General features: G+C 61.8%; 2 protein-coding genes across 9 annotated transcripts in view; both read right to left on the reverse strand.

Moving 5' to 3' along the window:
* The window catches only part of NLRP1 (NLR family pyrin domain containing 1), a 41,016-nt gene extending 40,611 nt beyond the window's left edge, over window positions 1-405 (reverse strand). For 5 of the 7 annotated variants that reach the window (XM_045984716.1, XM_045984715.1, XM_045984713.1 and 2 more), the window contains exon 1: window positions 36-404. The gene's annotated coding sequence lies outside the window, so the exon portion shown is untranslated. Of the gene's footprint in view, window positions 1-35 lie in introns of all 7 variants that reach the window. The other 2 variants (XM_045984717.1, XM_045984718.1) reach the window with 1 other exon arrangement.
* Window positions 406-4,847: 4,442 nt separating this feature from the next.
* The window catches only part of LOC123929264 (NACHT, LRR and PYD domains-containing protein 1-like), a 35,476-nt gene continuing 28,048 nt past the window's right edge, over window positions 4,848-12,275 (reverse strand). For both annotated transcript variants that reach the window (XM_045984708.1, XM_045984707.1), the window contains 5 exons: window positions 10,253-10,515; window positions 9,721-9,846; window positions 8,569-8,707; window positions 7,625-7,669; window positions 4,848-7,196 (listed from right to left, as the gene is read on the reverse strand). In XM_045984708.1, the coding sequence (XP_045840664.1) occupies window positions 6,868-7,196; window positions 7,625-7,669; window positions 8,569-8,707; window positions 9,721-9,846; window positions 10,253-10,515 (902 nt within the window). In that variant the 3' untranslated portion in view covers window positions 4,848-6,867. The remainder of the gene's footprint in view (window positions 7,197-7,624; window positions 7,670-8,568; window positions 8,708-9,720; window positions 9,847-10,252; window positions 10,516-12,275) is intronic.

Consider the following 12,275-nt stretch of genomic DNA (forward strand, 5'->3'; position numbering starts at 1 on the left):
CCAGCAGAGTCGATGTATGTGCCAGAGACACTCACCCTCTCTGTTCTAGTCCTCGCCTGACTGAGCTCAGAGCCAAGCGTTCCCAGGCCCCTGCAGGCCCCTCTTGGCCGTGGGACACAGTCCACGGAGAAGAGCCAGAGTGAGAACCAAAGCAGAGGAAACCAGGCTGGGTGTGCCTGGGACGGGGAGGGGCCACATCCTCCCGGCGGTTCTAGGCCCAGATGGGGCCGCCCCGGGGTGGGGCGGGGCCAAGACCCAGGAGGCGCCCAGTGCCTGTCAGCCCTGCAACCAGGATATGGACTCTTGTGATGGGTGTGGGCCTCTGAGTCGCCAGGGGAACTCCTTCCCAACCACTCCAGCCCAGCCAGGGAGCCTGACCCCAGCCTCTCCCGGCTGGCCAGTCCCGCTGCCCGTCCTGCCAGCCAGGTGGGCGTTTCAGCCCAGGGCTGGCTGCTTGCTGGAGGTCAGCCAGAAGACGTTGCCGCCAGAAAGCAAAACCATCCCTGCCCCATGGCCCAGAGCTGGGCCTCTGGGGAGACAGGCACAGGCTTTCTTCCTCTTTTGTCATTTGGCAGAAATTAGGGTCTCTCCGTGGAGGGGAGGCATGAGCAGCTGATCCCTGTTGCCTGACAGTCTCTGGAGACCCCGTGGTTTGACACAGCGACCACCCTTCGGCACCCCGCCACCTCCGGTGCTTCCTTCCTCCCAGCCTCGGTTTGCTCCTGTTGGGGGATCAGAGCCCTCCACGATGGACCCCAGGGCCCTGGATGGTGGGAGGTAAGCTGGGCTTAGCGCAGGCTCTGAGGGTTCAAGGCTCAGCCCCACAAGACTGGCCCCCCGGTTGTCACGTGCCCCTCTGCCTGATTCGGGGACAAATTCAGCGGTACCGCCCCCCCACCTCTTTTCAGGTTTATTTGTTATTATTTGCTGGAGCCATGTGCCGGAACCTGGGGGCAGAACCCAAATATTTACCTTTTAATACAACACATCTCTTTCCCTCGAACCCCATGTCCAGAACCTGACTCCTCACTGTGCCCACAGTTCCTGCCCTGGAGCAACTCCCCTCGTCTTGTATCCGGACCATTGCAGTAGCCTCCTAACCTCCCTCCAAGCTCTGATGTTGTCCCTTGGCTGTCTGTCTCCTGTCTGTCCTGGAGGCAGAATTACCCCATAAAACATCAACCAGGCCAGGTCCCATCTCTGCTCAAAACCTTTCTCTCGGCGTAAAAGCCAAAGTCCCACCAGTGCCCCGTATGATCTGACGCCTGACGCCTCTATGACTTTCTCTCCTACCTCTGTGCCCGCTGGTCTCCTTTTTGTTCCTTGAACACACGAAGAATGCTCTGACCCCCGGGCCTTTGCACAGGCGCCCCCATCCTCTTGGATGATTGCCCAGGATAGCAGAAGGCTTGATTCCTCACCCTCTGTAGAGCTGCCTTCCTCCCTCCCTGAGACCCCTGACCTGCTTTCTGTTTCTGCATCATGTGGCCTCAGAGGTGGACTTGTTGGCTTCAGGTTACCCTCACCTGCCAGTAGGACGTTAGCTCCCTGAACACGGGGCACTGAGACCACAGGAACACCTGTGCCTTCAATGGTACCACCCGCGGATCAGCTCTGTCCATGCCCAACTGCAGGCTTCCTCGTCCGTCCGAACAGCACTCACCATGGCCACTGGATGGCACTGTCAGCCTTTCTGTGCCGGAAACCAGGTCCTTCCCCTGGGGCCGCAAGACTGGATGAAAGGTGAGCTCCCTCTGGGTCTGAATGTTTAGTTCCCTGGTTCTGGTGCCTTTAGGAGCACATTAACCATATTTTATTTCATTTATTTTATTCTATTAAATAATGCTAGTTCCTATTAAAAATTAACATGGCTGGTGTCTGTAAGGACCTATTTAGCAAGAGGTTTTCATTAAAGTTAAACTGTCCCTGCTCCCCTTCCCCCAGGGGACTTAGTTAAAATCAAGTCCCGGAAACCAGCTCCAGGTAACAAAGCCCAGATACAAGGGTGGGTCAGGCCAGGTGGAGACATCCGATCAGTGTGTGTGTGTGGTGGGGGGGGTTGCATACTGTCTCCCTAGCTACCAAGAAGTAGGGACCCCCGCCCTTTGGGAGCCTTTTTGGCGCCAATCCTAATCAAGGTGTAATAGGCTGGTTCTAAAGTCTACTAGGGTAAATTGTAATTCAATTGGTCACCTAGCACCACTGTGGTGTTTCCTGTGTGTGTTACAATCTCATTGGTCACCTGTGTGTGGCCAGGTCCGACCACATGGCCTTTGCCCTTAAAAGCCAGTCCGTAAAGGAGAGTGGGGTCACCCTCTCTCGTAAGAGGTGCGTTCCCGAACGTTTGGTTAGATTCTTGATTCTTGGCACGAAATAAAGCTTTGCTTGACCTTTGCTTTATATCAGTCTCGCTCCTTTAATCACGGGCCCATTATTGAGGCATAACAGTGTCCTTCTGACTAGTCCCATCACCCCCAGGTCCAGGATTCCCCTCCCCGTGTCTGAGGCGGAGCAGTAGGGCCCCAGACCCCCAGGAAGAAAGCAGGCTTCCCCAATGCTCCCCAGCCCGCAGAGCAGGCCCGGCGTCCACTCCTTCCCGAATCCCCCATGTGGCGCGTGCTCTGTCCTCCGGACCCACCAGTGCCCCATATGATCTGATGCCTGATGCCTCTCTTTCTCTCCTGCCTCTGTCCCCGCTGGTCTCCTGTTCCTTGAACACGCGAAGAATGCTCTGACCCCAGGGCCTTTGCACAGGCGCTCCCATCCTCTTGGGATGATTGCCCAGGATAGCAGAAGGCTTGTTTCCTCACCCCCTGTAGAGCTGCCCTCCTCCCTCCCTGAGACCCCGACCTGCTTTCTGTGTCTGCACCATCAGGTTTCTGCTTCTGCAAGGCGCCTTCCTGAGCTGGGGTGCACTGGCTGCTCCCTCTGGCCCTCACGCTGGTGGGGGGCGCCCAAGCCTTCCTGAGGCTCACCTGAGTCCCTTGCACTAAGTCAATGCCCCTCGCCCCCTCTGCCCCCCTACAAGTGGAGCTTTGAGCTGGAACATACAGAGGTGAGGCCGTGACCTGTGAGTGTCTCCGGCCCTGCTGCTGTCCATCAGAGCAGGGGCGCTCTAGCAGCAGCGGGATCTGGGATTAGCTCCGGGGTTGGACTTCCTCCCAGTCTGGGGTGTTGAGTGCGGCAGTAGTTCCGGGAGGTGAGCAGCCTGCGAGAACAGGCCAAATCCTCCGCCGTCTGGGGCTCAGCCTGGAGAATTAATGAGGCCCCTCGCGGCAGCCCCGCTAAGCCTCCTTACAACAGCACAAATCCCTGTGCCAACTGGTCATGAGACTCATCGCTCAGGCTCTCTTCCTGCCAACGTCTCCTTCTTCGGCCACCAGGTGATGACAGATCAGGAGAATAAGACCGCGGGCTTCTCAGAGCCGCCTGGGAGGGCTCTGGGACCACGCGGGGGCCCTTCCGGGAGCCCAGAGCTGGCCCCGGGGATGACAGCGCTGCGACGACGAGGTCTGTCCTCTCCTGATTCCTGTCTCGGTCCCGGAGTGCGGAGGAAGGAGCTGTCCACTCTCAAGTGTCCCCTGGGCCCCCACGCCGGCCCCTTGGGGTCAGACCACAGGACAGGGCCCCCCACCCCGTGGATCCTGGACATGAGCCGGGTCTGCCCTCTCAAGGAGGCATGGCCCCGAGCCTTCAGGCCAAGGCCCTCTGACCCAGTCTTCCTGGCATGGCTGCTGCGCACAACCTGCGGGGAAGGCCCAACCCCATCCTCCCGTCTTGCCTCTCTGCCTCCCAGGCGGTAACTGCGCCCGGGGCAGGGTTTCCGTCTCCCCTGCCCACAGCCCTGGCCCAGCCCCTGCTGCAGAGAGGTGGTGGCAAGGGCCAGAAGCTCACTACCTGTCCGTCGGACAAAGGGATGAATGATCGGTAGGGCAAGGAGCCTGCCTCCCGGAGCTGCCTCGGTTCCCCACTGGCACGCAGCTGCCTTCAGCCACAACTGGACGTTTGCCTTCTTGCTTTCTTCCCGGGCCTTTGCCGCAGAACCTTCTGCTAGCACGTGTTTGCTGAATGATGTCCTCCCTTGACAGCATGACTGTGCACCTGGTGATCCCCTGGGGGGGCCCAGCTGGGTCAGGGCTGCCTGGAAACGAATGGGTTAAATGTGCAGAGCTCGTCTGCCTCCGTGAAGTTTTGAATTCCCCCTCACCTCCTGAGCCAGTCACTGTGGGTGGAGAAGCCCGGAGAAGGCAGCCGGGCGCTCTTGGGGACTCGAAGCAAGAGCTGGGGACCGGGGGGACGTGCTTTGCCGGCCCCTGAGGGCTGTGCAGAGGACATGGGAAATGCAGATGTGGTTCTCAGCCCCCGGGTGGCTCAGTGAAGGCTCCCTGAGGAGCGGGAGGGGATGGACCCCTCTGTGCTTACATCTGCATTGACGAGAGGGGCCCACCTCCGCCTCACTTGCACCGTCTGGGACCGTTGTGGGATACCAGGTGAAGACAGCGAGGGAGGAGGCTCAGTTCCAGAGCAAAAGGTATGTCCGGGGGAGCAAACCTCAGACCGGAGAGGGTGGTTTGGCCGACGGGTCCTGGAGAAAGTTCAGATGCCACCTCGTCCAGGAAGCCTTCTCTGATCTGCCAAGCTCCTATTGCCTTTTTTTTTTTTTTTAAATAAGATTTCATTTATTTATTTGACACACAGAGAGAGATCACAAGTAGGCAGAGAGGCAGGCAGTGTGGGGGGAAATGCAGGCTCCCTGCTGAGCAGAGAACCCGATGCGGGGCTCGGTCCCAGGTGGGATCATGACCTGAGCTGAAGGCAGTGGCTTAACCCACTGAGCCCCCCAGGCGACCTGTTTCTTATTTGTCTCCCCGTTCCCCTCCTCTCCTATCCTGCAGTGTGCTGGCGTGTGCTGGTGCATAGGAAATATTACAGGGTTGCAGAGTTAATTGAACAGACACAGAGACTGTTTCGGGGCAGGGGGACTGATTCTAGAAGGACGGAGGCAGAGAAAGGTCACACGGAGGCTCTGAAACTGTAAGGAGAGCGGAGCAGAGTGAGGGTAGGTGTGTCCCTGGGTCCCTGAACTGGCCAGTGTCACTCACCCTTCTCCCATAAGCTGTGTCCCCTGGCCCCTCGCCGCTGGTCTCTGTCTGGCAGAAGACGAGGGAAATGGTAAGGGAGAGTGAGGGAAAGAGGCCTGGGACCAGTTGTTGGGAAAAGAGGGAGCCGCGGGGGATGGGGGCACTGAAGGCCTGGAGGGAGGCCCAGTGGGGCCTGTGGTGGCAGCTGGAGTGGGCGGGCGGTCCTGAGGGGCGACAGGACGGGCTGCAGAGGTCTGGGGGTGGTGGAGACATCCTGAGAGGCTGGATCTGCTCTGGGACTCTGGGGGGACCGTCGTCCTGAGGGCAGCGGGGTGCTGAGAGAGGAGCGTGGCAGAGTCAGACGGACAGCCTGGGAGGACGGCCCTGTCCGCCAAGGGGAGGCAGGACGGCGGCGCTCAGGGGGAGGTCGGCCCTGGGTGATGGTCCCTCCCACAACCCGCACATCCCGGGTGAGGAACTGGGCGGATGGACGGGCCGTGCTCCTGACCGGGATGTTGGGGGCTCCCTGGGGCTCCCTCTGGCTGGGAGACGGGGGCCCCGGGGAGCTGTGTTGGGCGCAGAAGGGGGAGGAGGTCCGGGCGGGCTCTGAGCAGTGCGTTTGTGCTGGGCCGAGGGCTCCGTCGCCCACAGTGATCGTGGTCATGGCTCGGAGACCCCGTGGGCCATCGGGCTGCAGGGCGACGCTGCCGCTGCGCTGGGGGCGTGCGGGGCGTCCGGGAATGCACGTGAGGGCGTCGTCTCGATACAGCTAAGTTCCTTTGTTAACTGAACCAGTCTGGCTGCTTTCCAGGAACTCCCAGTGCCATCCGGTACCCCTGCGGCTCCTTCTGTAGGGTGTCATCGAAGCTGGGGGCGTGGCGAAGGCACTCAGGCACTGAGGGAGTTTGCAGGTCCCGGGGCAGCTCCGAGCCTCAGGCAGAGTCCCAAGGACCTTCTGAGTGTAGGGCGGCCTGCAGGGAGGGGCCGGTGGTGCGGCGGTGGGAATCTGAGGTGTTATCTGGGTATCCTCATCTGGGGGACTAACATTCGTGCCGTGCTAAGGTCGAGGCAGAGACGGCAAAGGGGCCCAAATTCTTTCCAGCTCATCCGTCTGTGGCTCATGGAGGCGACCTCTGGCCTGCGTTTTCTTTTCTCTTTTAATTTATTTATTTGACAGAGAGAGAAAGAGCGTGACCAGGGGGAGTGGCAGAGGGAGAGGGGGAAGCAGGCTCGCCGCCGAGCAGAGAGCCCCATACGGGAGCACGGGGCAGGGGGCCTAGGACAGGGGAAAGGTCGGGGAGTCTCTGCGTATAGGGGATGTGGAAGCTAGGATCCAGACTCCGTTTCCCCCATGGCGGCATCCTTCTTCACCCCTCCCAGCTCTAGCGGCCCATCTGGGTTTCAGAAATGACAAGGCGCGCTTTGTACTAACAGAAGATCCCAGCTCAGCAGGAACAAGTGAAAAATGAATCTCTTTTCTGGCCCTTATTTCCAAGTCATCAACCCCCCAAGGTGTCCACTCCCACCATCTGTCTCCAGCCGGAGGGGCCGGCCCCTGTCTCCCTGCTCCTCCTGGAATCTGGGAAGGGCTCTAGGCCTGGGCTGCGGTGCCACCACACCAGGCTCCAGGGTCAGGCTTCTAGCAGATGCCCAGAGGCATCACGGGAGCCCCGTGACCTTGGAGCGAGAGGGCGATCCATCAGACGGGCACTCGCGTCCAGAGGAAGAGGCTGAGGCCCAGCGAGCCGTCCGCGGAGCCAGCATCACGGCAGGGGCTGGCTGGGAGCTACTGGGCCGGTGGGGAGGCGGCCCGCTCTCTGTCACCACCCCACGTCTCCCAGAGCTCCATGATGAGGTAAGGGTGTGTCTCCTTCAGAGCTTGGTAGACCTGATCCTTGCAAGCCGGGTCCCAGGACCTGCTGAACCTGAACAGCTCCCGCATCTGGTTGGCGGCCGTGGCCTTGGTGCGTACCCGCTCGTACTGCTCCTCACTCAGCACCTGCCCCAGCAGCTTGTCAAGCACGGGGTCCACCGTTGTCACTCGAGCCACCAGCTGCTCCCGATGCCGGTCCAGAAAGTGCAGCGAGGCCGGGGCGCCGGGGGGCGCGGGCGAGGCTGGCCACGGACACAGAAGAATTTCCACGGAGGCTCCTACCCCTGACCCACCCCCAGCTCTCTTCACTCACTCCCTCTGCACCCCTGGCTCCTTCTCCCCCCGCAACGGCATTTGACCACCAGAAGGGCACCTGAAGGTCCAGCATTATTCGGCTGGAGCTGGGGGTGGGGTAGGGCCATGATGGGGCCCCCTCTGAGGTCGTCCAGCGGGGAGAGACCCCCTTCTGGTTCTGTGGAGGAGCTTCCAGGGCCCCTCCCAGGCAGGAGTAAGAGGACGAGGAGGGTCCCAGGGCGCACGCCACCCTCCAAGGCCTGGTCCCTGTCCGGGATGCAGCGGTGGAATCCCCTCCTCTCCCGGCCCTCCCCTCCGGGACAGACAGTGCGCCCTGGACTGCCCTGGTGCCGGGTCTCCAGCAGCTGTTACTGACCTGCGGGGGCTGGGGGGACCAGAGAAGACGCGAGCCGGAGGTCCCCTGCAGGGAGACAGAGATGGTCTGTGAGGGTCCTCGGAACCCCCGCCCACACTCCGACATTCTTTGATTCTGACCAGCAGCTACGGACAAGTTCTGGTCATGCTCTGGAGCGAGGGCTGCAGGGCCCTTAGAGATCACCCACGTGAGTCCCTTCCTGTGCATGTGGGGAAACTGAGGCCATGCTCATAGTGAGAGAGAAACGCACACCAGAATCCCAGGAAAACACGGTTTAGTCCGATCTTGGGCTGAATGGATCCCAAGTCCCTTGCTACATCACATGAACTATTTCGAATGTCCCTGCCTTGAGCGGGACTCTACCTCTCCTGGTCCTTGTTTGGCCTGGGGTGCACAGACCGAATCTGTCCGTCCTGGATTTCAGTGTCAGAATCAGGAATTGAGAAGCACGACCGAGAAACTCTTAGCACTTGGAAGTAACGGGTGAGTTTCAGCAGGAAGGACACACAGACACCCACCCGTGGAGGTCCTGGGGCCCATCCAGACTCATCACCAGCAGGAGCACCGACAGAGGGAGGTGAGCGGATGGCAAAGAATTTAAAGACCGAGAGGGAAGAGGACACTGGGAGACACTGTAGCTATTAATGTGCTGAAGAGTGGGCGGTGGGCAGACCCGGCTCAGGGAGGACCCAGGTTAGCCTGTTGGACACGGCCTGGGTTGACCTGATCCTTTCCACCCTGGAACTCTTCTGATCTTGTTCACCAGAAACTTGCCAAAGGCCCTGTGACCCAAATCCACTAGTTCAAGGGCTGCGTGGCACCCCCTGGCATGTGGGCGAGGGCCTAGGGCGGGCAGGCGGGGTAACCCGAGTTTGAATTCTGCTCATACACGCAGGCCGGCACCGACTGCTTCCCGCCTCTGAGCTCCCTGCCCTTGACTTTACCTGGTCTCACCAAGGCCTCCCACACCACAGCGCCATTTTCCTCTTTCAGCTGCAGCCTGATACCCGACCCCAAGTTTCCAACGTAGAACTCAGAGTAGATCTGGGGTTGTCCGGGGCTGCGGTAGCAGAGCTCCAGCTCCTGTGGGGAGAGGCCGCGGGCGGTGAGCGCGTCCTGGGGCAGCGGCCTCCACCCTTGCCGCCTGTGGCTCCGCCGCTGTCTGCGCTGGTAATTCACCTGATAACTCACCGCCACCTTCAGCCATGAGTCCGGGGGTGGGGGCGGGGCGGGGAGCGCCGCAGGCACCGCGTGGACGAGTCAGGACGCGCCCGTGCATACGCGGTCGCACAGCCAAAACCAGGCCTCTCCCTCCGCCGCCCGGATCGTGACCCTGAACCCGCGCCTCGCAGGCTGCTGGCCTGTCTTCTCAACCGGTCCTTAACGTGACCCACTATCAGACACCCCGCTGGCTCCGCTGGATAACCCCACACCCAGAAGAGGGGGGATTGGGGCATCTTCCCTAATCCCTCCTCTCCCCACCACCCGCTGAGTCCTGCGGGCTCCACGGCCAACGTGAGCCACAAGCCGCAGAATCTGGGCGGCCGTGAAGACCGGACTCCGCAGACGCACATCCGGGACCCGAAGTCTTCCATCTCCTGCCCAGACGCGGGCTGAGAGGAGCAAGAGCCCCCCGCAGCGGGGCTTGGGGTTCTCACGCACTGACCTGAGGCTGCTGTCCCCGCCGCCAAGTCCTCGGGGGGACAAGAATGAGCTCACGGAATGGCCCTTTCGGACAGGTCACCGTGCGACCACAAAACGCCAAACATGCCCCCTCGTAGAACGCCCCACTTGCTTTCTCAGTTACAGCTTCGTCCCTGCCTCGTGTGGCCCGCCCGGAGATGCGGGTTCGCGGAGGCTCACGGCTCGGCCCTCGCTTCTAACGCGTGTCCACTGTCTTCTGTACTCCCCCACATACTCCCCAGGGCACAAACCTTCGGATGTGCTCTTGGTAAGCCTCGCCCATCTTGATCACGTCCCTTCCTGCAACCGACCTCTTGGAAGCCCTGGCTCTCTTCGGCCCTGCCCGAGCTGCCCCCCCCCACCCCGGCGGTTCCCCGCACGACTGGTCACCGAGCAGGACGGTTCCTGCTCACCTTGGGGATTGCTTCTAGCGTCTCTGAGCTGGACACAGTGTAGCGGGAGCCCAGGTAGAGTGAGGCCAGTGGGGGCGGCTTGCGGATCTGCACGAACTGGAACGCCTTCTCTTCGTCATCGATGGCCTGCGGGGCGCACAGAGCGACGGTCAGGGGAGCGGCAGCCGCGGGGCTCAGGGGTCGGTCCACGGAATTCCATCCATGGAATGCGTCTGGGCCTGCGGAGACCGTGCTGCTGCGCGTCTGCGTGGGCGGCGTGGGCCGCTCTGCCCCCCAGGGCCTGCGGCCCAAGCCCTGCATGGGGTCTCTGGGAGACCAGGTGGGACTTGGGGGCACCACTGGCGAGGAAGTGGGGGGAGGGGATGGAGGCACTTTGGGCAGCGATGCCGGCAAGAGGGTCCCTAAGCTGACTCATGGAAGGTAGCCCCGGGCCCACCCTGTTCCTGCTCAGCCACCGGAGGGGGGCTCTCTGGCTGCACTCCATGTCTGCCCACAGCCGCCCCGGCCAGGCCTTCCTGGCCCCCAGGGCCACCTTGCGAACACAGCAGTCACTAGGGATCAGGTAGAGGTGGAAGACGGTCTCGTCCGGGCGCGCGTGGTGGTAGAGCAGCACCATGGAGGTGACGGGGAGGAAACGCAGGGCAGCGTGGATGGTCCGCAGCAACACTCCTATGGGCGAGAAGCTGGGGTCCTCCAGCACCACGTGGTACAGCTCCACCCTGGTGGGCTTCTCCAGCAGCATCCCCGGCTCTTTAAAGTGGGCCACCTGGAACAGGGAGGTGTCCACGCAGCCCCCTGCCAAAGCACAGCATCAAGACACAAGATTTAGTGCCCTCGTGGAGTCGGCCTGGCCCGGGGCAGCAGGTTTCGGGGATGGGGGCCGAGTGGCCTGTCCGGAGCCGGGGGGGGGGGGTCCGCTTGGACCTGGGGCCTTTGGAGGCTGTGGGCCATCCTGTCTCCAGGGCAGGAGCACGGCAGGAACTCTCTGAGCCAGGCCCACACCAGCCCCAGCCCCTGGTCCCGGTGCCGGAGGAGCAGGGGCGGGGGTCGCTGGCCTCCAGTAGCCACGCTGGTGTGGACCTTGACGGTGAAGGCCGGCAGGGGAGGCCAGCAGGGGCACAAGCAGCAGAAGAGGGCGGCGGGGAAACAGCCACTGGTGTGGCAGTTGCGTTTCCACATGTGCCCTTTCTGTTTTGGGAAGCACCTTCTCTTCCCCCCCGCTGAGGGTCTTGGTGGGCATGGAACAGGGCCTCCCTCTCCAGAAGCCACTGCTCCCTGCAGCTGAGACACCCTCGTTGGCCCCAGACTGGTCCCCGGGGTGCTCCTGAGGGGCCTGGATCTGGAGGCAGTGGAGCGCACATGAGGAGGCCGGGAGTCTTCTGGCAGCCGGCTGCGGTGGAGAGCCCGGGGGCCGCCGCGCTGGCGGGAGAGTCTCGTGCTGGGGGCCGAGGTCCCTCCCTATCTTCTTGTTGCCATCCGGGTGTCTTGGTTTTTCAGCACCCTCTGCTCACTCCCTTTTTAAAAGAGTCACTGTGCAGTCTGTCGTTAAACCTGTCAGCGACCCTGGAACCATCCTTTCCCGCCGACGGGCGGTGTCTTTGTGCCGACAGATTGCAGAGAGAAGGGGTGCGGCGGGGGAGACCCGGGAGCGTGGAGCCCCCTCTGGCGAGCCTCCTTGGAGACGTTCAGAGCTGCCATCGAGAGCAGGGGCTTCAGATGTACGGGGCTCAGGGACTCATCTCCAAAGATGTCTAGTAACCTCTGCCCCGTGACAGGAACGACCCGGGCACTGCCGTCCTAAAGATTGCGGCCCAGCACGAGGGGGGACAGATGGCAAATACGATAAAACAGAGAGCGTCCCGAGCGCCATCGGCCTCCTTGTCCAGCCTTGGCCACTACCGCCCCCGCAGTCCAGGACCCCGTAGGTGTTCTGTGTCTGGTCCCACGGCTCTGCCCTCCCCATGGAGCATGTCACGGCACCTTCCAGGCTCAGGTGCATGGCCGAGGAGGAGGAGTAAAGCGACTGTCTAGGTCGAGGAAGGACATGGGAAGGCAGGGTGTGGAGCGCTGTCCCGCAGGACGGTCAGGGATGGGGGCTGCCGGGGTCTGAGTCCCAGTGAAGAACCACTGGCTCTGAGGGGCTGACCAGTTACGTGGCCTCCCTGTGCACCAGCAGCAGCACGGGGCCCACGAGAGCTGCGGCCATGGTCTCTCATTGCCGGGCAGAGCCTGCTGTCCACTCTGTCCCTCACAGGGCACGTGGAATCCCCCTGGCCAGGGTCCCCCCTCTATGGAAGGGGCAGGAAGGTTGTCGTGGGTGCCTATGCCCCCCTCCCAGTTTCCCCATGTGGACGGGTCTTGGCACTCCAGAGCCTTCTTGCATCTTCCCTGCCTAGTGACTCTGTCTGTCCATCCAGGCACCCCTGGGACCCCCGAGTCACCCCCCCCTTGCTCTTGGCCCCCATGCTGTCTTCCCACAGAGTCAGTGGTTCTCGCGGAGCCTGTGTGGTCTTGATAAATGGGCCTCCTGGGTCCCCAGAACTGGCCACGTTTTG

This window comes from Meles meles, chromosome 18 (genome assembly GCF_922984935.1).
Source record: "Meles meles chromosome 18, mMelMel3.1 paternal haplotype, whole genome shotgun sequence".
Lineage (NCBI taxonomy): Eukaryota > Metazoa > Chordata > Mammalia > Carnivora > Mustelidae > Meles > Meles meles.